This window comes from Neopsephotus bourkii, unplaced genomic scaffold (genome assembly GCF_033783945.1).
Source record: "Neopsephotus bourkii isolate Nb327-2 ecotype Australia unplaced genomic scaffold, CSIRO-AGI_Nbou_v1 NB_567, whole genome shotgun sequence".
Lineage (NCBI taxonomy): Eukaryota > Metazoa > Chordata > Aves > Psittaciformes > Psittacidae > Neopsephotus > Neopsephotus bourkii.
Window position 1 is genome coordinate 928,803 of NW_026901068.1, and position 26,010 is coordinate 954,812.

At 39.7% G+C, this 26,010-nt stretch overlaps 1 protein-coding gene across 7 annotated transcripts in view; it reads right to left on the reverse strand.

Annotated features, from left to right (window-relative positions):
- Positions 1-26,010, reverse strand: part of VEZT (vezatin, adherens junctions transmembrane protein) — a 75,081-nt gene that overhangs the window by 6,861 nt on the left and 42,210 nt on the right. For 4 of the 7 annotated variants that reach the window (XM_061351267.1, XM_061351266.1, XM_061351268.1 and 1 more), the window contains 3 exons: positions 21,693-21,793; positions 20,295-20,502; positions 13,165-15,653 (listed from right to left, as the gene is read on the reverse strand). In XM_061351267.1, the coding sequence (XP_061207251.1) occupies positions 15,082-15,653; positions 20,295-20,502; positions 21,693-21,793 (881 nt within the window). In that variant the 3' untranslated portion in view covers positions 13,165-15,081. Of the gene's footprint in view, positions 1-13,164; positions 15,654-15,752; positions 16,441-20,294; positions 20,503-21,692; positions 21,794-26,010 lie in introns of those variants that run through there. The other 3 variants (XM_061351271.1, XM_061351270.1, XR_009725119.1) reach the window with 2 other exon arrangements.

A 26,010-nucleotide genomic window follows, 5' to 3' on the forward strand; every position in this document is an offset into this window, starting at 1 on the left:
AAAATGTTCTTTTTCCCCTCTCAGTTCCCCACAAACAAAAGCAGTGTTCTACGTCATGTTCCTTACTGGTTATATTACAGATGAATACATGTGAGCATAAGATGAAGACAATTCAGTGGTCCTCTGGATTTTCTTCTAGTGAACACATCCATTGTTACTTGAATAAGCATTACCCTGAGGTATTCTAAATGTCTTGACTTGGAGTCCTGCATGCTGAGAGCTTCCATGAAATAAGCCAGATGCTTCCAATTGTATAGCACTGGGAACATCCCAGAACACAAGCAATTTTGGACAATACATCGGCTTAAATGATTCTTATAGTTCTAAATTCAGTGAAGCCAATTTTCACTGAAACAAAGGCTCCTCTACACTGCTAGAACAGTGACACCAGCCTTCATGCCAGTGAGAATCAGGCCCAACTATATCACTGTTTCTTTATTGACTGAGAAAAGGCTGATGCTCTCACCTCAGTTCTTATGTCTAATATTTCAACAGGCTTTTCTTCAATCCCTAATTCTGAGATCACCCATACGTTATATCTGTTTGGAACTGTCTTTGCAATGTGTTGGAAAAGTGTTTATCCCTTCTTGAACTTGCTCTGGTAATCTTGAGTCTGGGAACATTAAAGCCAAAAGACTCAACCCAACAAACAGATCCAAACCCAGTATAAATTCTCTAAAAATCCATAAGGCTGCCTCCTTGCATTTGTTGAGGTCTTGCTACAAAATCCATCATTAATTTGACTTGTTTAAGAATTCTAAGTGCTAGCACAAAAGAGAATTTCGCTTTTAACTCACCTGTTTTGTTGAGGATGTCATGATAATATCTTCAAGTGCCAACCTTGGGAAACATGCAAATGATTGAGACTCCATGAAACATCCTTCAGAATCAAAGGCAAGTTTGAAATTGTGCAAATAGAGTTGGAAAATGATTTGGGATCTTTCTGAACAGCTCTGAATTAGCTTTAGTCTCCTGATTTACTCTTCCAGGGAGGGAATATTGCTGAAGCATCACATTTTGACCACATTTTAAATCGTTATGACCTCAGACCTCAGGCCTAGTTGATTCCTGTACATTTACAATCACTTGCCAAATGACCTTGGTCACCTTTCTTTTCTAGAAAACTGTTTCCAATGAGATAAAGCATTTAAACAGGAAGGTTCATTGCTACTTATAAAAGTTTAGGAGTAGGAAATTTTACTTCTGTTTCCTTCTTTTACCTTCTTGGTAAAACAAAAGAAAATGAATAAAAACCATTTAGTTAATATACACAAAGAAAAAAAAACCAACCAACCCACAGCTGTTCATTCCTATACCTAATGTATTTGTGTTCATCTTTAAGTATGTCATGTTATGCCATATCTAAACTGAAACATCACTGGGATGAAGGGTGGTGGGTTTTGGCAGTCCATGAAGCAGCATCAAAGTGCTGTTTTATACACTCCAGTATGCTGTGTTCTGAAACCTTGGGAGGGACAGACAAATACGAGTGTCATTTATTAATTTCTTCAATGCAATAAAGTATTTTATACAACAAAGTCCCTATTGGTGAAAGCTGTAATCCATGACAAAGTTGTAAGACAGGCTACCTAACAACCTTCTTTCTCTGTTTCTCAACCTACCCTCTTCATTTAGAATAAGAGGCTGCTCTTGCCAATTCTGCAATTTTTTGTTCTCTTCTTTGGCAGATGCACGTTCAAGGAAAGCTGCTTTTTGCCAACTATATTTTCAATGGGTACAGCAAGTCAACTGAAGACCTTCAAAATCAAATAGCTAAGACAAGGAGTGATTACTGCATAGGTTCTGTCTTCCAAGTGATTTCAAGTTCAGGTATTATACTTTCCATCATCATGGGTTTTAATCACTTCATTCTGAGACCTTTGGCTTCTTTGTTCATTTTCTTAAATACAAAGCACCATGACTCAGAGCAGCCAGTACAGCAGTATCAGTATCAAAGCATTTGCACTTTTTTGGTATGTTTACAAGTTCTCCATCTTCTATATTCCTTCCTGTCCCACTCAGCAGTTAGGACTGTCTAACCCAAACTGCTGAGCTATAGAATCTTTACTGGCAGTTACTGGCAAGGAGGAAATAAGAAAACTGAGGTGAAGGTCCTGGGCACTTCCCCCATTTCTTTTGTGCGTGTCTGACTAAGACTTATTTGTTTTATGGGCTGTTCTATTTGCTTTTTGGCACTATCCATAAAAAATTAATTGCAATTAAAGGACCAATTACTTTAGTCAGGTGTCTTCTGGCAACTAGCTTTCTTCATTTAATTAACAGTTGCAGGGAAGCTTTAGAAGCATAACCTGGAGAAATAGCAGCAGATGGTCAAATACTTCACAGCTGGATACTGAGCATACAGCTCATGGAGAGAGCATTCCCAGGAGCTAAAGCACGTGATGCATTAGTTAGCTCTCTTGTGGAAGCTTCCAAAGCAGAAACAAAGACAAGCAGAAAGGGGAAATAACTGTAACTTTGGCAATTTGCTTATTGCATAGCTTTTGGGAACCATATCATTATTTTTAATTTAGTGGTGCCTGGTATGGTTGCAAAAGTCGCTACCTATTTAACCAATATATCTTGCAGGGTATGATGATGATCACCATCATCTATTAAACTACTGTTAATAGCTGAAAGCAGTTGACAGCAGTGACAGCAAAGAGCAACACAGGTTATAGCCGACAATGAAATGTGCAGTCTTTTGCTGAGCTGCTTTTGGCTAGCTTCGACAGTTTACAGGAAGTCTGTTCCTTTCTTGTATTTCTTTTTAGCTTAACAAACTGTAGTTCATTTATACTGAACAACAGCAGAAAACAGCACATACCACAGGTGTAGTACATTCTTCCTTAAATACTACCACTGAGATATTCCACAGGGCTCTTTTCATGCACAGACTGTAAGCAGAGGAGTGGGTGCAAGTGGGGGCACAAATCCAGTCTGAATGAAGAAAGGATGATGAAGAGTCTGAGAGAAAACCAAGGCTAGGTGACAAAACTATTTCCATAAACACTACTATAATTATACAGCTGGTGCTAAAGATGTGATTAATTTAACCTTTAAGTGTCTAATTGCAGATGAAATAGTAGGCGCTCCAAGAGCAGATGCTCCTGGTGTTTTCCCTCTTGCCAAATGATCTTCCAACCTCAAAAACTGCCAAATACTCAACATATAGGTGCATGTGCATGTTCTGTTCACTTGCTTTATTTTAGTATGTTGGGTGCATTGTAGTGGACTTTTGAACTCTTTCTTCCTGCATATCATTTTGTGGAGCAGAAACTATTGAGAATACAGCTTTAGGTCAAGGAAGATCCTGCACTGATAAAAAGGGATTAGCATCAGTGAACTAGGAACAATCTTGCTTTTCAGTGGGAGGAAGAAGCACTGTCACATCTCTATCTGTTCGTCGAGTAATTTCTTGGGAGATGGCATTTTCTTGTTTGTACATCAGCTGTTTCTCTAATAGAAGTAAGTGAACAGGTCTTACCCTGCATTCATTTTTTCCTCTTCATCTAACTGAAAGCTGAGTTAAGCATGGTGATAGCACAGAGAACTGACTGAACTTGAAGGCCACATTTCTAGGAAATAAGTGCCTTTAGATACCTCTTCCAAATCTCTCCTCAAAACTTGCTTCACTCAGGAAGACCACCAGTTTCTTAGCATATGTCAGCAGAAGTAACCACCCGTGAGGCTTACGGACTTCTTCTCTCAGTACATTTCTTGTGTCTTGTCCATTTGTTTATGCCATGGGTATCTCTTTCTGGTTTCTTCTTCACTATCTTAAAGAAGTATGGACTATGCTGCAAAATAACTCCAGGGAAGCTTAATACAGTAAAACTGATTAAAAAACATCAAAAACTGATTAAAAAAACCATCAAAATTGATGTTGAGGCTAGTGGAACAATATAATGGAAGTCTGAATGGCTTTTTAGGACTTGTCTTGCTCCATCTCAGCCAGACCCACGACACTAGACCAGGTTACCTGGTAATGGTGTATTTCCAATATGAAGCAGTACAGTAAAAGGATGAGAAGAACAGGTTTTAATGAGAGAAAGGAGAAATACAGCAATACAGCTGATACAAAAAAGTACACAATGTAACACAAATGTCTAATAAATTAGCAGAGAACTTGAGAAACAGGAAGAAAGTTTTAGGTGGTTGAAGAAACAGGCTTGCTCAAAAAGATACAATCTTAAGTCTTCATAGATATTTATATACATTCTTGGCAGTATAGGAAACATACAGTTCTTACATAGAAAATATTGACTGTCTGAAGTGGTAGTATCAATTCCTGAAGAGTATTTTCATATGGTACATTATGAAGAATACACACAGGCAATTTAGCATTCAAAACATCTCCAAGACAGGAAAACATTACAGACCCCCACTGGTAGACAGGCTTCTCCTAACAGCAGCAACTGGAACTGTTCAGTATTCCATACGAAACCAAACCAACCAACCTAGAAACAGCAAAGAATAAGCAAGACCTTTTGTACTGCACAACCAATTATGCACCAATTAGGCAGCAAGATTCAATACATAAGAATAAATACTCCTGCCTCACCAAGCTTCCCCTTGCCTTTCAAGATTGTCATTTCTCTTCTTTCCCAATCATCTCTAAGCTTTCCTTCCAGGGGATATGAATGAGAGTGAGCCATACCTAAGTGAGAAGAGTGGTCAATTAACTGTTAACCTTAAAAGCAATACAGGGAAAGTTTACAGGAAGAGGTGTGTATCAGCCACAGTTCCTAACATCAGCAGAACACAGCCTTTGTTCTAATAATAACATCTAAGCATTATAAGGGAGCATTGTGAGGGAGCCACAAAGCTTCAGATAAAAGGAGCCAGTCTGTACTGTTGTCACTATTTTGGTACTTCCAAAGCATATAAAGCCTGTTTCTTAGGAGTCACACAGCTAGACAAGCAGAAGACATCTGCAGAGCACCTAAGCCCAGTTCCTAACTACTAGTCTCCTCTTCCTAAAGTCCCCAATTCCTAGCCATTTATGTGATGCTAAATGGGACTTCACTAATAGTTGCCACATGGTTGCACAGCATATGGGTCTCTGAAAGATGATGGGAAGGTGCAGCTGGAAGCAGCTGACACACAGAAAGATGTTCTTTCTTCAGTCGTTGTTTATTTAGACAAAGTAACCAGGTTCATTACTAAAGTGCTTGTACTAAGGAGCCAGCAAAATATGCTGCAGAAACTAACTACTGCCAGGATTGCTTAAAATTAATTTCATCTAAGGGATGAAAGAGGAATTAAAATAAACTTCTCTATAAAAGATCAAACAAAGTGCTGATACAGCATGTAAGTATTCCTGTAAAAGCATTCCTTGTTCCATTCAATCACTACTAATTGAAGGATGGATAAGCCACATCCACGCCACCTAGGTGGCTGTCAGGGATACAGGTTAAGGAAAAAAAGTGATAACATGAAGTAGTGAGGCAGAATTTTACTACAGATGCTGAAGAAATAATAGCAGCCAAAAGGACATTGAAAGTGATTAACATGACAATTGAGATAACTACTTCTAAAATGGGGGAAAACCAGCCAAACACTTAAATAATGGCTTAAAAATAATCCTGGTTATGCACATCACCGAATATGTAAAAAAAGTCCTTAGGTCCTGATTGATAACCATGGGAAAAAGCAAAAGTGGGAAAGAAAGAAACAGAGAAACAAAAGGGTTTGGGAAAATATCCCAGGCAAGAAAGCCTGTCACAGAGAAAGGGCAGAACTCAGGAATGTCTTCCTGCCACTGCCTGCCTGCAACCCAGAACCTGAGCCCTTGGAGGTTTAGCACAGCCAGCCACCAGGCTTCATGCCTGCTTTAATGCTGATCTAGACCTGCTGAGGTGGATCTCATCAGCTGTGTTTAAAGCAGCATCAGCAGTTGGCAAGGTAGGTGCACTGGAGGCTCCCAGTGGAGCCGAACTACATGGGTGTTCAGTGCAGCTGAAGGGAAGCAACACAGAGATCGGCTTATGTACAGCTTGCACCCCAGAACAGGACTGAGTCTTTCTGTGGAAATGAAATGTAGATAAAATAGAGGCTTTTTTAAAGAGCTGCTGAAGACTACCAGCCTGGTGAAGGTTTCCTGTCTCCACCTCACACTGAAGAGAAACTGTGGATCCTTCCCAGTGTCTGCAAACTTCAGAGTGTGTCACATGTGATTTCCCTCTGTAACCCTGCCAGAAGTCTCTTGCTGCAGTCTGTTCTTTTGAACACTTCCTCTAACATTTTAGCTCTCATTTATTAACCAATTGAACAGCAACTTATCAAGATTCTTTTCTTTCCCTTCCCTGTGGTTTCGCTGGCAATCTATGCTGCCTTTAGCCCCTGTTTTGGGAAATGCTAAGACTTAACAGGCAGGAAATGTTGAGGAACATGTATTTAAAGGGTGGCTAGAAAGAAGCAGGAGACTCCCTTTATATAAGCAGTCACATGGAAAAGACAAGGGGTAATGGGCACAAGTTATTCCTGATAATGAGAACAGTCAGCCATTGGAATAATTCCCCCAAGGAAGTGTTGGACTCCTCAATGTTGGACACTTTGAAGATCCAGCTGGACAGGATGCTGAGACATCTATTCTAGCTCATGCTTGCCTAGAAAGGTTGGACCAGATGATCCTTGAGGTCCTTTATAACCCGGGATTCTGTGATTGTTTACATGTTTAAGACAGGGCAGACTGACACACAGGCATTCACAGCAGCTCAGGTGCAAAGCCTTGGTAAGAGAAAAGAAGGTTAAATAGCTTTTCTATGTGAAATTTATGTGACAAGGGTGTAAAAACAGCATGCATTTTAAACGCTTCCACCCAGCCTTCTTGGTAGAACAGAATTCAGTTCTTTTGCCATTAGATAGCAAGAATTAGGATTTTGTTTACCTACTAAGTAACTGGAAAGTTGATATGAAAAAAAGACAACCTCTTTGGTAGACAAGACTTTCAATGTGATACCGGCAATGCACATGTACAGTATGAAGTGTGTGTACATATATAAAGAAAACACACAAACCCCTCAAATTAAGAAACAATGCATTAATGCTGCTCAATAAAAACTCAAAATGCTTCAATTCAGGGATTATTTAGTAGTAACCATGTTCTGACATGCTTTCAAGTTAGGTTCAAGCACTGCTGCTGGATCTTAGAGCTCCCAGAGCTCAAAGCTAGGCAGCTGTGGAGCCAACAACACACACTGGCATAGCAACTGGAGAATGTGTTTTCACCCCCTACTGCAGGAAGGGGTAAGCTTGTTTAGGGGAACACAGACTCAGCCATAACTGTGCCACCTTCCTGTGGGAAAGAACAAGTAAAGCTCCTGTAATGAGGAACAGAACGTGTTCAAGGATGAGCCTCCTTGAGAAGACACTACCATATTATGATCATTCTGGAGGTGAATGTTCTGAAGTCCAGGAGGGAATATGAGGGCCAGGTTGAAATGTAGGTCAAAGCTCCCTGGAAGAAAAATCGGGACAGACAAGCTACCGGCCCTAAGAATCCTTCTGTTCATGAGCTTGTGACTGGGAACATGCAGCAGTGCCTTGGTGCGCATTCTCTCTAATCTCTGCCATTTCATAAAGCTTTGACAACTTGTTCAGAAATGAAGGGAAAAAGTGGCCAAGTTACTAAAGATCTGGCAGCAGAATGCAGGGAAGAACTGAACACTGCTAAGAGGGAAGAGGGAGACCACTGGAGGAAAGAACTAACCAAGCAAAAACCGGAGCTGTGAAAGATACCCACATAGTCAACAAGCCTGGCTTACACCCACATCGTCAATCACCTCAATACACTCCTCCCCACAGTGCTCAAACCAGAAGGGCTTCTCCAGCCCTTGTGCTCGGGCACTGTCTTTTGCACTGTGGCCACTGATGTTTAAGCCTCTACTAAAGACACATTACCTGGTGTATTAAAGGCCAGTACCTAGGTGATAAACAAATAAACCAAACCCCTCCACAACTGCTTTGTGTGGCCTGTGAACAAGAAGGCTGAGAAAGAAAAGGTTTATGAGTGGGATGGCATATGGCATGGATGCTGCAATAGAGCAAGACAGCGACCCAAAATGCTTGTGAGCCATCCCGCTTCCGTACAGGTTTCACTCAGCATTGTTCCATGATCTCTATAAGCTTTGCAGACCCTGAGCACACAGGTGCATACAGACTGTCTGTGAACACTCATGACAGGACATTAAAAATGAGTACAACGCGAGCACGTCATAGCGAGCAGTGCAGGAACAGACAGCATGAACTTGTTTAAATTTGACCAGCTGTGGCTTTGGATGAAAGACCTGGAGGACAATTCATAGATTTCTGGCTTCTATCCTGTAATATATTTATAGTGGTTTTTTATTAGTAGTATTATAAGAAAACTCATTTATGGTGCTTCTGTTCAGACCAATCACACAAATCTCTGTGAGTAATGACTCCAGAAGATCCTGGGCACTGAGTTTTACTCGTTATTTAGAAATGGACCTTTTTTTAATGGCACAAAGTAATGACAGCATTGGTCACTCTGTTTGGAAATTTGAGATGATTTTCAGTTCACTTCCATGCAGCTGGAGAAGGTCAGGAAGCAGACTTTAAATATTAAGATTTGAGCACAATTCAAGCCAACTACTGACATTTATTTTGGGACCTTGTACTAGAACTGCATTCCTTCGAAAACACAACTGGTGTTTTTCAGTAAGTCAGAATGACTTATAAAAGCCAATATACACCAAAAATGTGGCATAAATTTTGAGCCACTATATACTATTATTTTCATTTTGTGGTGCCTGCCTTCTCTTTCAGTTCTCAAGTCAAGTGGGGAAGCCAGTATACATTTCTAGAAATAGTCATAGAATAGTTAGGGTTGGAAAGGACCTTAAGATCATTGCAATGCTAAAGATCCAGAAGAATCCAGCTGTGTTACACACACACACACACAAAAAGACTTTGTGTGTTATTTTAAATCAGAAGCTCTTGTGAGTGTTGGTAAAGGGAGAGGACTATGAGCATTGGAGGGACCAGAAGGATGAAAACAGCAGAAAAAACCGTGCATGATAATTCCAGTTTTATCGGCAGTATAATAAACAGTTGGTAGAGACTCTGTGGAATCAGACACAGCAGCCTAGGCCTGAAGAACAAAAAAATGGAGTCAAAATGAGTGAGGACAACAATGAGTGGCGTCATCCTCAAGCAACAGAAAATATGAAGGAAGCAACAATACGGAGTTGAGTTTATCCCACTTGAGTACAGACAGTAACAATGTAACATTAATCAATGTAAACATTAATTCAAATTGAAATTTGAATTATTTAAATGACTGATTTAAATTTGCACTATGGCATTCCTCCTTATCAGCCAGGCATGTATCCCCTCCTGCTCCCCTGACACATTAATAGTACTCCCTCAACCAAATGAGGTACTAGTTGAGGGAGCCAGCTCAAAGTTAAAGCAGTGGTGCATTTCCAGCCAGATCCATACCCTAAATCACTTAGTGGTTCCAAAAGCCAGCCTAAAGGAGGGACTGAAATCTCACGGCTGTTGGCAAGGCCATGGCAGAGTGGACCTGGACTGGTTTAAGCTCCTACAGAACTCCATCCCTAAAGCAGGTTGTTCATGAGACCTTTAACATTAAAAGCTGAGAAGGTATAAGGGTCAAAGTATGCTGAGCATGTGAAAGAATTCAAGTTTTGGTCCTATTCAACCCTTTCAAAATAAGCCACTTTGAAGCAGAGAAACAAACTCCTTTTCCTCATCTACTAAATTACAATCACATCTTCCAAATCCTATGTTCAATTCAGAAAGTGTAATGTGGGCTCATAGAGCATTCAAGTTGTTGAGTCACGTTTTATTCTGACAAATCTGCCAATAACATACGAGATAGCAATATGAAAGGTCAGGCAGAATATCAGTAATGGTTACATACGGATCTAAAGCTCAAACTATACTGTTATATCTGTCTACAAAGCACAGTTCATGGTAGGTAGATTTCACCCCTACCTATGGCCTTGTCTTATTATCACAGCTACAGTACCAATTATCTGATTAGTGCACAAATTTCCAAGTCAAATAAATCAAAGTGTATTTTTTGGCATTTAAAATTCAGGGTGGCAAAAACACATATGTGAAGGAATTAACTGTCAAGAGAATATGAATAAAGCACAACTCCAAGCATCTTAAAAATTAGCCACAGAAGCCTTCAGTTTGACCTGACACCCATATATTCACCACCATGTTTCTTGTGTGATAATATATTTCGTCATACATGCTTATTCATCAGAGACCAGAACAGCTCTGAAAAGTCAAGCTGAAATTTAAACAAGTACTGTTTGGCATCTTTAGTTTGTCTTAGACCAGGTGGCAGCTGTTGGAAGATCATTTTGGTTTAACAACTTTGTGTTTTGTTAGCAAAGAAAAACATTGTCCAGCCAAATCCTGCTGACAGTGAATAAATATTTCTCCTCCGTAAGACCAAATATTTTCATTTGTCATCCTGCTAGCTAGGGGTAAAAGATCTGAAAAGATTTTTTCCCTGTATGGACTCAACTGTATTTGAATGGTTCAGTGTTTTATGGGAGGTGATTATTACTCCATACTCAGCACTGCTGAGGTTATGTCTGAAGTACTGCATCACACTTTGGTCATTATACTTCAAAAACTGGACAGATTTCTAAGGAAAGCAACTAAAAGATGGAAAACTCTGTGGAAGGACTGCGAGAAGTGGGCTTACTCAGTTTAAAATAGAAAGATAAAAACCATTATCGACAAATCCTCTCATTTGTAGAAGGTTGTAATAAAGATTAGCACATACTGGCATTGGGACTAGTAATAATTAACCAAACATGAGACTGGACAAATTTATGGCAGAGAATTCCACCAGGACCTGTTCAGCTGACAGCCACCACCACTGGCTCACCAAGTCCCAAAGCCACAAATTATTAGGGAGTAGCCTGGGGAAACATCACTACAGGATCTCCCTTTTCTTATACTCTTCCCTCAGCATCTTCTATTAGTCCCTGTCACAAATAAGATCCCAGAGTAGCCTGACCCTTTACACTGACCAAGTGCCTTTCTCACACTGCCCACTTTTTCAGATGAGACAGTACAAAACCCTGTTAATTCTGAAGAGCAATTAGCCCTGGAACAAGCCAGTTGCAGAACAAGAGCAGCCCTTTACTAAACACCTGAAAGAACAAGGGCAGTTTAGGATACTTGACTCCCTGTTTAAAAAAAGAAAGAAAAAAACTATGCTTACTCCTCTGTCAGGAGTAAAACTCTCTTTATTGCAACCAAAAGCAGAAGCCTTCACACTTGTAAATCTTGCTTTTAGCTGACACAGGCACATTTGATTCAGTTTGAAAGATGCTCCATTATCTGTAATTCTCAAAATTTGCACCACTGTTTCGTTTCTGTCACAAAGACATACAGTTAAAAAAGGGACAAGTAATCTTCTCACAGATCTCTGCTCCCATTCAAGCCTTTACTAGATCTTTAGCTGTGAAGTTGTGACATAAAAGATGCAGTGCTATACTGCAATCCAACCTAAGAAGCAAACGCCATCACTGCAGTGCATTCCAGGTAGACACAGGAGGAGAAGAAATTATTTAATGCTCTGTAATTACTTGCTTCTTTACAACTTCACAGAGCTGCTAACTGGAATGGAATAGGGAAAATGCATTTATTGTTAGCTCTGCTCTTCGCAAAGAATTTTGGCTGCTGATTGCCTTTGGCGTAACGATTATTTAGTATGGATTTCCTGCTTAACGTTTCAAGAAGTTAAAAGCTCTAAGAAGTAAATGTTTTGCTTTTACAAAAATCCCTTTTTAAGGTAACAAGCCAAATAATACAGGAGAGAGCACTCCAACCTCGACATGCTCAATATATTAACACAACTCTTTAGTGCTAAACGCACGCTTCAGTGTGTTCATATATATTATTTTAAGAGCAACAATAAATTATGATTGCCAAGAAATGTGTCAAGTTCTTCAAGGAATGTACAGTGCATATACACAGTCCTTTCAAATGACACAATTATGAGGAAATCTGATTATAAAAGACTATTTATATGTAGATGGCACCTGGCTGTCAAATCAAGGGAGGCCATGCTTTGTGTGCTGTATGCTGTCAGCCATGTTTTTCTGAAGGGAGGATATTAAATAAATCAAAACAAATGACCTGATGGCTGTTATATATAGATGTGATGAGAGGCAGAGAAAGCAAGTGAGCCCAGGTGTTCGTATGTGCAGCTTCTAAGACTGCATTAAGTAAAACCATAGGGAATCAGCTAAGTCGCTTGTAGAAAATCTATTTGTTCAAACTAGGAGCAGAACTTGCTCTAAAAAGTCATCCTTTGCTCATGTCCATTTCTAATGTCAAGGCTGTAATTTCTCACTACACCATCTTTGCCAATAATGAACAATCCTAAGCCTCACATCAGCAACACCCATTCTGGGCTGATACAGCTGCTGGGAGATAAATGCTGTGAACTGCATCACCACAGTACTAACAATGAGCAGCAGGCCCTAAAAAGGGTGGGGTTTTGACCCCAAGTGCACTCATGAGCTGGTTGACAACATGGCCAAAAAAACCTGTGTTGACCCAGCTGAGGAGTGGAAATGAACAGCGAATGACGGATGGGGTTTCTTAGGCCAGTTTCATTACCAAGACCTGTGTACCATAAAACTAGATCCCAAGTAAGCCACCAAACTTTTGCTAAGGACTGCAGCAAAGGAGTAAAGAGGTGGCAATCTTTATAAACGTGAGATCTGGAACCTATTTTAGCAGCAATGCAAAGCACTCAGGCTGCTACTCACTTAATCCAGAACAATGGGGACAGATAATTCGTGCCCTAAATCTGATCATTTTTCCAGGTTGCTATCATAGCCATTCACATTGTAAACTAAGATTTGGATCCCATGGGCAAAGTTCAGGAGTATCATTTCTGGGATATACAACATCAGATCATGAGATGCTGGTAGACAAGTTCATACAAAAATATTAATGGAACATACATTTAGGCAGTCAGAACGATTAACTAGGAACAAAAAAATATCTGGGCACTTTGTGAACTCAAGAATCTCAAGTCCAGGATGAGGAAGACTTCTTTTTTCAGAAGCATGGACAATGCTTCAAACAATTTATCCAAAGCAGTTGCTCTAGACTTGAGAAAAAAAAATCGCTTACCACAGAGAAAATAAAACAGAATTTTATCATCTTAGCCTAACCTTTTCAGGTTACAGAAGAATATACTACTAAAAGGAGGCTTAGCGTCTGAATACACTATAAGAAACACCTTTTTTGTTTCTTTTACAAGTTCCCCAAGACATCATCCATTCAGGTTACAGTCACACAAAACTAAGGGCACAAACACAGTGTTACTGGTTAATGAAGAATGGCAAAACATTTTCTTCCCCAAATCTGTCTGTGAGGGAGAAGACAGGCATTACACTGTTAAAGAACAGTGTAAGTCACATACTTCCTTCTCTATCATTTGACATTTACCACATTAGTCTGTGAAAAAATTCACATATTTAACAGTATTCATATAAAATCACTACTAAAAGAGAGGGAGGTTGAAAGAAAGCACTTGTTTTCTGACATACAGTCAAGATTTCCACCCTAACCTGCTGACCTTCATTAGCTTCCCCACTTCCCATCCTAGGAAAAGATACTGCTCAGAACCACTTGCACCTAACCCCCTCTTTATTCTACAGAATCAGCAAGAGACAATAAATTTCCTAAGGAACTGATGAGGTGCTTTGTGACTGGGAATGTATCCAGGTCCAAGCAGAGTATTCCATACAAAGAGGCGGCTCTCTCGTCATTTGAGACATGAGACCTTTGCTTCATCTTATGTCTGGGGCGAAAGGAAGAGAAGGCAGTGAAACCATTAACCAGCTTCTCTGTGGGGTAAGCACCAGTTTACTGCTCCTCGTAACACCACCACAGGGAAGAAACCAACCCACGTAACACCAAACGTCCAGATTCAGTGTCAACTATGTTACAAGTTACACCTTAAAAAACACACAGTTCTTGTTCTCTCATGGATTCTTGATCACACAGGTTACAGTTGTGATCTAAAGGAAAATGACAGAACAATAGAGAAAACCAAGTATGCTGTTCAAATAAAATACTGTTAAGCACTCAGATAATTTTGCTGTAAGAAAATTATTCAGGACATAAACAAAAATGAACACAATCATTACATCAAATGAAACAATTATATTAAGGTTCAGTTTACAAAAGGTTAACAAATAATCAGTAGCTGTTTTAATAAATAGGTATTTACTTATCATCTATTATCAGTCCAACAGATAGCTTCTAACTGTCTATAGTACTTTCTACTGGTGTGCTTACAGCCCTCCCTAACACATACTACACATTTCTCTAACATGAATTACAACTTGTAGAAATTATTTATTAACCCTTCATAAAATTCTAAGTAAACCTTAATATGAAGCATGACTACACTATTTCAGTCCCATACTCCAGGACACATCAAATACTAGCTGTTTCAAGTTTTTATTTAAAATTCTACATTTTCATTGGGAGCCACATCACTAGCCACAGAATCACAAATGCTTATGGTGGCTTAGCCAACGCACTGCAGACACAAGAAGTGAAACAAAAGTGGTGGTGGGAGACCACAGGGAACAGTTCAGGTTCCTCCAATAGAAATGTCCTGGCTTTTCTGTTGGAGCAAACATTGATACCACGACAACAGAATCAGAGAGAAAAAAAACCCAGAGTCTGATGTAATTCAAGACATTGTTTTTCTTTCTTTTCAGAAACAAAACCCCACAATACATTATAATATAAATAAATAAAACAGAAAACACAAAAGTAAATTCCAAAACCTCCACTAGGATCTTAAAAAAGGGAACAGCCTACTATTTTTCAGATGCAGCCTAAACTTTCTTACCTTCAAATTTTCAATATACTTAGAAGTGTCCTATGTAGTGTATCAGACTTAGGGAACAAGATGTATTATATTGAGGTCTCCTTTTTTTCCATCAAGTATTTTCATCTTCAAACTCCCACCTTAGTTTTTTCCATCAAATTGCCTGATGTTGTTTAACAAAGTTCAGCTCAGACTTACACTTTGCCTTCACTTTCAGAGCCTCTATCTTCATTCTTACAGTCCTCTACCAGGTCTTCACAGTGCTGTGTCTTCTCTTCCTCCTCCTCCTCCTCATCTCCAAAAGTCTCTTCTTGCATTGTAGTAAAAGTGAAAGACCTGGCAGCAACTTGCGCAGCCAGACCAGATGTGAAGTTTAAATCTGTTGATATGTGGAGCTGGGCCAGCCTATGCTTGATTTTTGAATGTAATGCATCCTCAGAGGGAGACCGTGAAACCTCTATTCCATCCATATTGCTCTGCTCGAGTTCTTCAACTTCCCCTTCATGCTGATAACACATTCTTTCTTCAGCCCCTGTAGAAATACCTTCATCAGCAGTACTGTCTTTTTTTCTCTCCATCTCAGGATCTTCATACAAATATTCTGTACTGCTTTTATCAGCAGCATTCTCTTCTGGATTAGAGTCTTTTTCTTCAGGTTTATCACAACTTTGGCTGCAGTCCTGCTTTTCTGTATCTGAATTCGTATGTGATTCCAAATTATTTAGTAGCTTCAGCGGTTCTACAGGAGACAAGGGTTTCACTGCAGCTTAAAAAGGGGAAAAAATTAAATGATAAAAGCAAGCTGCCATCTATAAATAATTTATTTGTGTCTGCAAGAGATGCAAGGTTGTAAGGATCAAAATGGCCTAAAAAAATCTCCGTAACAACAGAAACAAAAAAATACAAGGAAAAAAAAGTAAAACAAAAGAGTGTTTTCTAATTACAAAGCTGAAGTGAGATGTGATTGCTACTTGTTGTAACTACTCTTAAAATCAGTGATGCAAAGGGACAGCACGAAACTGATGATGCTTAAACCCGTCATCAAACACCGATGATGCATTCAGTGTTAAAGTGAAAACCAACTGCACTGTATAGAGACTTGAACTGTCTTTGTTTTAAACAACAGTTTACCTAGTCCAGTAAAGACAGGTGGTACATGACAAAGTCTTTATAGGCAATATCTGATCTCATACACCACAACATGCAAATACAACGCTTATTCATACAGTCAGGTAAGGTGTCCTCACAAATAAAGTGTGGTTTAATTTAGCCTCTCTTGAAGTTAGTAGCAGCAGTGAGCCCCATTGCCAGCAACGGGATGCTTGCCAGGAAGTCTCTCCTCCCAGTGTTAAGGGTTAGTACAACTCGGTACAATCACTTCTTGAAGAACAGACGTCTTTCTTTTTAAGGAAACGATATAATGTCCATTTCCAAGTAACAGATTCCCTAAACTGCAGCAGCTCCATTAGAATAGCAGCACGAACATAAATGAGAGTGGCAACAGCAGATTCCCAAGTAGCATTTCCCTTTCTAATTCCATTCTGACTTTACCCCTGTAAGCAGAGATGAAAATAACTCTGGGAAACACACAAACTTTTCACGGGAAACACAAGTTTACGGTATTAGGATTTTTCCATCCCATCTTATTTCAGCAATCTTTAGCCAGCTGAAGGCAGGCACATCATTATGGTTGTCACACTGATAATTGTGTCATTTAGCATACTGAAAGGCTGTGGCTTCCAATTCATATCTCATTGCTTCAAAACCTTCTACACAGAAGGAGCACAGCACCAGACTCACCTCTGTTGTTAATGGGGTAGTTCTTTCCCCCTCTTGTAGAAAACATGCTGCTGCTTATTTCTGCCCATCTGCTTGAAGAGGCAGGAATATGCATAGCAATATTTACTTATCATTTGGAAGCAAACCTGTTGCCTGCTTCCTCCAAAGAATACTTCCAAAGCCAAAATTTCTTGAAAAGTAGATACCTCAGATTGGCAGCTGGCCACTTTGCTGAATGATGAGTTAACCTGCAATAATCAGCTCTCAAGAGTGCGGCTTTCTGAATCTGAGAAACAGCTGTACAAGAACTGTTGTATGGACAAGGTGGGAGAAGGGAGAACAGCTGGGTGCAACACAGCCACTGACAGAATGAACTTCTTTGGGGAGAGAGGTTAGGGGAAAGCCTTGAGGTGATTCTGCACCAGAAGAAAATTTTTTACAATGTTTGACAAATGAAAACAAAGCCACTAACAGCTTCACATACCTCCTCAAAAGCACTTCCATTTTACTGCCTCAACAGGATGCCAAAGGACCTATGCTCCCCTAAATCACATACTGCCTAGACAGTAAGCAGTATTACCATGGTGCTGGGCCTGGGCAAATTTGCTTTAGTCTGGTGGTCTACTAAGGTGATGTTTTTCTTCTAGAAGCCAGCCCATCATTTCCAGTTGACTTCATGCTGTGTTCTGTGTTCTTCAGACTTATCAACTTGTTTGGAGCTGACCTCTTTCATGTGGAAACCCTCACCAGCCCCTCCTTCAACTAACCAAATAAACCTAACAAACCAGAATGGCTTGCTGGGACCCTTTTCTAATGTGCCTAACAAATTAAAGCTTTTGAGTATTTCAGGATCTTTATTCACAATAATCACAAGTTAAGAGAACACAGGGTTTCTGGAATGTGATCATCCTGTAAAAGCAAGGCTTAAGAGGGCTATGGAAATAGTGTGGTATCACAGCCATCTATTGGCTTGGGCCAATGGAGACAAGAAGATGAACTTTTCTGGGTTTAAGGCTTGAAGATAAAGCAAGCCAGAAATGTGGAAAGCACAGCTCACAAAATTGTCTCTTTAAGGAATGACTCTTGTATATGGATAAATTGAAGTCTGCAGCAGTAACATGCCAGGGTCCATTATGTCGTAGAAAGTGTAGAGTCCTGCATCTGGGCAGGAACAACCCCAGGTTCCAGTATAGATTGGGGAACGACCTGTTAGAGAGCAGTGTAGGGGAGAGGGACCTGGGGGTCCTGGTGGACAACAGGGTGACCATGAGCCGACACTGTGCCCTTGTGGCCAAGAAGGCCAATGGCATCCTGGGGTGTATTAGAAGGGGGGTGGTTAGTAGGTCGAGAGAGGTCCTCCTTCCCCTCTACTCAGCCCTGGTGAGACCTCATCTGGAATATTGTGTCCAGTTCTGGGCCCCTCAGTTTAAGAAGGACAGGGACCTGCTGGAGAGAGTCCAGCGCAGGGCAACTAAGATGATTAAGGGAGTGGAGCATCTCCCTTATGAGGAAAGACTGAGGGAGCTGGGTCTCTATGGTTTGGAGAAGAGGAGACTGAGGGGTGACCTTATTAGTGTATATAAATATACAAAGGGGGAGTGTCACGAGGATGGAGCCAGGCTCTTCTCAGTGGCAAACAATGACAGGACAAGGGGAAATGGGTACAAACTGGAACACAAGAAGTTCCACTTAAACTTGAGAATAAACTTCTCAGTGAGGGTGACGGAACACTGGAACAGGCTGCCCAGGGAGGTTGTGGAATCTCCTTCTTTGGAGACATTCAAAACCCGCCTGGACACGTTCCTGTGTAACCTTATCTAGGTGTTCCTGCTCCGGCAGGGGGATTGGACTAGATGATCTTTTGAGGTCCCTTCCAATCTCTAACATACTGTGATACTGTGATTTAACTGATTTGTGATTTTTTTGAAGAAATAATTAAGAAATTCCTTAAAAATCAGTAGATGTTATGTCTGCTGTCCATATCAGTCCTTCAGATTAGACACACACAGACTCCAAGCCAAAAGGAGAAAGTATTAATTACTTTCATGAACCGCCCTCTTGTTTTCCAGTCTTGTATAGAATGGAAGTAATCAATGTTTAGTCCTAGGCAGGTGGAGGAAATCACACTTTTCTCCCTCCCCACCATTGAATCTCTAATCCTAAAACAATGGAATATCTATACATGGAAAGGAAAGGAACCAACATGAGCTCCAAAGGCTTTCACGGGAAGAGTTACTTAAGACTATAGGACTCTTTCCAGCTGTGGCCACAAATGGCCTGAGGATATGCTGATGTGGACAGGTACCAGCTGCTGAGCTAGATAAGGAAATGTCCTGCAGAATCTCTCCTGACAAGAACTCTCTCTGCAACAGTCACTAGATCTGTCAAGACTTGAACTGGATGTAGGATTCCTTCCTTCTCTCTTCAACAGGGAGGAAGGGAAGACTTGAGGAGATTCATGTGAAGAGTGTCACATCTTACACGGGAGGAATCCTACCCCTGAGCAGACTCTGATGCAATCTGATGTCTTAGGGTTTTTAATTCGGCTAGAAGTCAATACCAATGGGTAAGTGACTTCTTTTACCACAGTTGTCGCTAAATTGACATAAAGAATAAAGCTGTGAAGAACAGATACTTTTGGGGGTTTGGTGTCTCATAAATAGGTATGGCCTATTACTGTGTATTCCCACTAAATTACTGAGAGATGCAATCCATGGTCTTTTTCTGGTAGACACTGGCAGAGGTGGAATCTGTTGCCAGACTTCAGGGTTGTCTTTCATAATACAGAACCTGAAATATTTTTTTCAAGGGCTTTTCCTAACCTGTCTTTAAGAGGAAGGTATGAAAATGGGAAGAAGAGAAAAAGGAAAATACAAACTACTGCCAATTTTAAAGATAATAAATCAAACAGCTCAAGCAGTTAAAGGAATGAAGTTGTATCCAGGCTTAGTGCTGGAACAGAGACAGACTGTCTTGTTGAGGCAAGAGAAATATTCATATTCCTGCCTTTAAGTGCAAGTGGATGGAGATTCCCAGCAGTCCTCAAGGCCAGTTTGGAAGAACTCTTCTTGGGAAGTTTTTTGGGGTTTGCATTTTGTTTGCATGTTTTGTTTTTGCAGACACATTCTGTATACTTACCCTCTCATGGAAACAAAAGCCAGTCTTACTCTTCCAGGAGCCTTTAATATTTCAAAGTGTAGCTCTTCACTTTAACCTATGTATTTTTGTAAGGCTGGGGTAATTTCTAGTGGTTCCTTTAAATTTTGAAAAGTAATTTAGTTACGAGCCCTGATTAAAATTCTTATTTACCAGAAAGCCATGAAAGAAAGCTCAGTTTGCACGGTTTATAGCCTAACAGTTCTCTTTTATGCTGTCTAAATACTTTATGTGTTAAGTATTTTAGCTCAATATTATCTGTACAGTCAAATTCCCATTTCTCCGAGTTGTTTTCAATGTATAGTAAAACGACTGCTGCAAGTAATATGAAGAGATAGAACAGCTCATGCACACAGCTCTATCAAAGACACTTCTATAGCTAAGCACTGTCCAAATACTAACATAGTCAGAAGTTGATGACAGACACTTACCCTTTCTTAGAAAGGAATTAATTTTCAAAAGCAATGCTTACCATGGTCACTGAACAGCAGCTGTTTCCATTTCTGTCTTTCTATTTCTGAAGCTTTAAATCCCAGCACAGATTTTAATTCTTGTAACACCCTCTTAGATTCCTGTCTCTCTCGTTCTTGTCTCTCTCTTTCTTCCTGGGAAAAGCAGTAAAAATCTTCTCCTCTGTATTCATTCTCTGTATCTGAATAATCAACATATGCTTCCAATTCCTAAAGAAAAATGAAAGAAAGAAAGAAAATGTTGATTTTCACTGTCGATGTAGACGCTGACCTACAATCATAACCAAGTGATCTCAACACTAGCCAACCACAGTAATAGGATGGAGCCCAATTTAGCAGAGCCACTGGATATGACACTGCTGTCAGTCATATTTGCATAATTTTGGAGCAAGTCCACTCATTGAAGGTTAACATTACTGCAGTCACCTGAGATTTAATTTCATACACAAGTATGATCAAATGAACACCTTGAAAATGGGAGTCCATTTCCCCATAGCTACAGGTGGAAATAAGCAATGCTGATGCAGGTTTCTTTTCTTTTTCCTTTTATTTTAATTTACACCATAAGTAATTCTTCCTCAGTCAGGCATCTCAGTAATTTAATTTATGTAAATCCTTATTAGGTGGATGTTGAGAACAGCAAACTCCTCTGCCAATTTTAACTACATTGGCTTACAAGCATTTAAAAATGAAGCTTCATTTATGTTATAACAGACAGCCAGTAAAATTAGTCCCAGCTTTTTGATGTGGAAAAAAATCTAGAAAGAATACATGTGGGATAGGCTTGGGAGAGCAGAGCAGGGGTGTTCAATCTGCTCTCAGAATGCATCTGCAACTCAGCTCTGGGATGGAGGAGGCCAGCCTCTCTTGAAGACAGCCCAACCATCACTCACGAGTTGCCCAAACAAGACAAAACTGTTCACTGTCACAGTCTGTTTCAGATATTCAAAAATGCTGAGATCACTTAAACTAAAGTCAGGCTGGTTTGTTCTGAAGCTTGTCAATGTTGCAGCTGTGTCAGTTCATCTATGAAGTCGGACTCTGCATAGGACACCTATGCAAGTAGGACTCTGTTATATACCACCTTCTAGGAATTCACTTTTTTTTTCTGCATATTTCCTGTATTACTCTGACTTGTGTTGCTGGTCTCCTTTGTCACTTATTTTTTACGATATATCTGAGAAGTGAATGCTGGTGCTCTTCTTTTTCCAGGATGGGGAATACCTCCCCATGGAACGGCAAAAAGAATACACATGATTTTTTTTCTAAGTTCAATTATGAAATGGCACTGGATTCCTACTTATCTGTCTTGAAGGTCACTGCACAAGCAACTGAAAAAGGAATGGATACAGCAACCAAGTCCCAGTTATTGTTTAAATGATCCTGTGGGTTTTTTTTACCTGCTCTTCAGGGATTGGATCTTTGTTTTCTATGTATATGGCAGGCTGTGTTAAAGGTACTGTAGTACGCTGTAGGCTGTCACAGGAAACTTCGGATTTGCCTTTAAGGGGAAAAAAGAAAAGGGATTAAAAAAAAAAAAAAAAGAAAAAGACTGAGTGTTGAATGATGGTTTTGACTCACTCAGGCAGAGCCCAGGCATTTTCATTAGGAAAAAAGTGGTGAGAAGACTGGTTAGAATACACTGAAACCCTGTGCTAGAGAGCAGTTGAATAACTTGGCTGTCTCGCTATAAGCTGGGTCTGGTGAAACTCATCTTGAAGCCCTTCAACTAACAGATCTCAAAACTTCCATATACTGCAAAAAACTATAGATGTTTTCCTTGTTACCAGGAAAAACTGGTAAAGGCAGAAAACAGAGTCAGGGCCAAAGTTTAAAAAGAGAAGTAAAATAGTAAAATTGTAGGCAAACGGGCTTCAAATAATTGGAAAATACTGGAAGAAACAATCAAGCAAAGTTTACCAGAAGCTATCTGGAAGGTAGCAAGGAGGTAAGTGACAGCCAGTGTGGATTTGCTGAGAACAGAAGACACCAAATTGCTCTAATCTCATTTTCCAATGCAGTAACAGGTTTTATGAAAAAGAAGCCAAAGACATTCTGCATTTCATTTTGGCTTTTGATACAGTGTCATGAAATGCTCATAAGCAAATGGCCAGGAGAAACTGCTATCAGTTGCTTAGAACAGTCTCTTGGATAAGCAGACTGTAGTTACCATTTTCAGACAGGAACAATGTAATGAGTGAGGATTTTTGTTTCAAGCCCCGTACTTTTTAATATTTCCAATAGCTGAAAAAGTGTTTCAGCCCATTAAGTCTGCTGAGATCAGGATAACCTGCAAGCATACTGAAGGGCACAATTAGAATAAAAAATAATACTGGAAAATCAGAGATACAGTCCAGGAAGAACTGGATTTCAGATACAGCAGTTTGGTGACAGTGACTGCAAATTCTTGTGCTTTAGAACAACCAAATGATTATTTGTCACAATAACAACTGACTGGGCAGCTCCACTGAGAAAAAGATGTAAGGAGCCTAGTGGTCAACCGTACCCTGTTGCAAGCAAAAAAGCCAAAATACATACTAATACATATAAACAACAGCACTGACCATCAGACACATCAAATTACATTTCTGTTCTGGCACTGATCAGGCTGTGGATGGAACACAGCGCCCATTCTGGGGTTCCTTCATTCAATAATATTGTGGACCAACTTGAGGGAGTCCAGATGAGAACTAAGGAAATGATCATAGGACGAAGTATAATCTTCAGGGAGGAGCTAAAGGACAGAGAGTCATGTAGAGAAGACAGAAAGAAACATACTAACTGTCTTCAAAAACGTAAGAGATATAAAGAGAAAATGGATTTCCATTGTGGGTGGATCCAAAGTAATAACTTTCTACTGGAAATGGAGTTAAGTGCTGGAATAGATGCCTGGAAATACTGCAAAATGTCTCTAAATAGAGGTTTTTAGGAACAGGTAAAAACATTTACTCACAAACACTAATTTACCCTTCAGAAGGGAAATGGGCTAAATGCCCTTGCCAAGCCCCACCTATCCCTATTTTCAATTTCTAATATGTGAATATGTAAGGATGATATTCTGAAAGTAGGCTGTTCATACCAATGACAGTTTTAGTGGTGTTCAGTAATCTGCTTCTGCAAACAATGAAAGTATGTAATTCCCTAGTCGTTTGGGCTGAGCTAAAGATTTGACATTCTAGAAGTATCTAAACATAAAGTTTTAAAGAAAGATGAAGCATGTAGTGAAATTTGAAGTGGAAAATTGGCAAATCTATTTTATAAACATCAAACACCCTCCTCCATTGCATAACTCTGTCTTGTAATAAAAACATTTTCATAATAATAACAGCAACAACAGAAATATGCTCCTGAAAAAATGAAGACAAATTTGGACAAGTATATGGAAGTTACTAATTAAAAGCTTGCCTTCCCAAATCAGAGGAGTAAACCAGCTGCTGTAATATGTATAGACTGCTGTGTTTGCCACCTACATGGGATGCTGCCATTGCTAACGATATGCTTCAAGATCATGAATCCGCAGTGTTTAACTAGAACTGTTGCTGCTGTATTTCCTCTCCAGTGGATCAAAGGACTGCAAGATCCATCAGCTTGCAGCAGAGTACTAAGATATTGCTCTTACAAATATCTTAAAAAGTTCTAAAGAAGTTTGGCAAAGATAGAGACAGTTTAAAAGGAAAAAGGATGGAATTTAAACAGTTTGAGGGATATTATTTCAAAGATCATTAAGACAGCACTGTAACTAGTCATAAAGAATATTCTGCTCTGTAAAATTAGCAGCAGATTATTATATGCTTGAATTGTCAAAGGCCTTAGGTGGTAAATGATTTTTAAATATGATGGAAAGGTGAGAGAATAAAGGGAAGATAGCTGAAATTCTAGAACTAACTCAAACTGGAAATGTGCAAAAACCTACATGTAAATGAATGATAGGTAAGTCTATCATTGACCAGTGAATTTAAGTAAAGGTGAATTCCCCTAGAAGTGCTAAAGCCCCACTTGCTCTGTTCTGTGGCAGGCTCAGTGACTAACAGCACTGATTCTAGAAATGCACCAAGTCCTGTAAACAAAGAAGCCAAACGGCATTCACTAAACCATATACTATATTATATACTAGTATCAGCACCCATAAAAGTCGATGGGAGTGTATGAATGTTCAATGAGTTAGACTTCAAGGCTTTGCTTTGACAGAGTTTGACACAATGAACTATTTAACATAGCTGTAAGAAAACTTGCTTTGACACAGAATGATTTTGGGCAAGAAGCATGTAGTGCTTGCTGAAGGAGACTCATCTGTTTAGACAGAAGACAATTAAAGGGATGCAAAAGTGTTCTGAAAATAAGTGACAGGCAGCTACACAGGATTCCACAACTAGGATAGCTCATGGTCACAGCAGCTCCTTAGTGGCTGGTCTTGACTTCATGCACAGCTTGAAGAGTTCAACTCACAGAAGCTGCTTAGAAATATATCAGGAAAGTCAAATCTAGTCAAATAAAAATAGTTTTCAGTGACTAGCATAATTTAAAAGCAGCTCCTGTGCAGTAATTCAGTAAACTTGGTGTAAAATAGAGACTCAACCCCAGCATATTTCCAGGAAAAATCACTGGGCAAAGTGAAAGTGAAGGATTTTTTTATTTCCCACGCAATCCCTCCCTTCTAGATCACACACCAGGTTATTTTTGTACTGAACTTTAAAAGGAAGCAAATTATAATAAAAGTGCCTGCTGTGAAATTTATACACAAAGTAAAAATAAAACTAAACTAACTAAAAATACCATGGTGTGCAGTCTAGAGAGAACATTTAAGGAAAGGGAAAAAAACATCAGTGGAACTGCTGGTTGCGGAGGGCATCAACAGAACACAACAGGCTAGCACACGCAAATCTATCAGACTACATCTAATACCCTCAAAGACTGTTTCACACAGCACTGAGAGGGGAGTTGTAAGACTAGACTATCAGGCAAAGTACACATAAATTTGGTTATATCATGTCTGAACCTGCACAGAACCAGCACTAGGCCTCCCAGTGCTCCAGTTCTGATGTGAGCATGGACAAGGTCAGCTTGCATGGTTCATAGCAATATTTGTCCATCTAATGGACAGCTCACCCATATATCATTAAGAATTTAGCTCACTACAGTTTTGCATTTCTGTAGGTAACTTGTTGATACCCCAAGTCACAATTTTCCTAATGCAGTCTCCATTACTAGCATTTTTCAGATGCTGGGCCATGCCTTCCTAGGACAGTAAAAAAACTCCTGGAAAAAAGAAAGATTAGAAATTACGATTCAACTCCATGTCAGGAGAGCCTATGTTCACTTATGTTATTTAAGCTACTTGGGATTCACAAGGAAAATGGCATCTAAGGAGAGGGCCATAGGGAAAAACGTTGGGATATGCTGCTTGGTTTGACTAGCAAGCATACAGATTAGTTCACTCTCTCTGAGAGAGCAGGTAAACGGGTATTTTATGCTCAATACATACTCTACAATTTAAAATGTTCCAGGAAATGTCACTGCCAAGAAAGTTTCATGACAATGCCACTGTCATTTCAATGAACTACATAACTTCTGTGCAGTAAATAAATGAAAATCTCAGGGACGATTCATCACAATCCTACCCCTTCACAAGTGATTCATCAGTCAAAAGCAAAAAGCCACTACCTGTCTACACCTGGAAATGTAACAAACTGAATCCACAGGTCTAACTGTGGATTAATT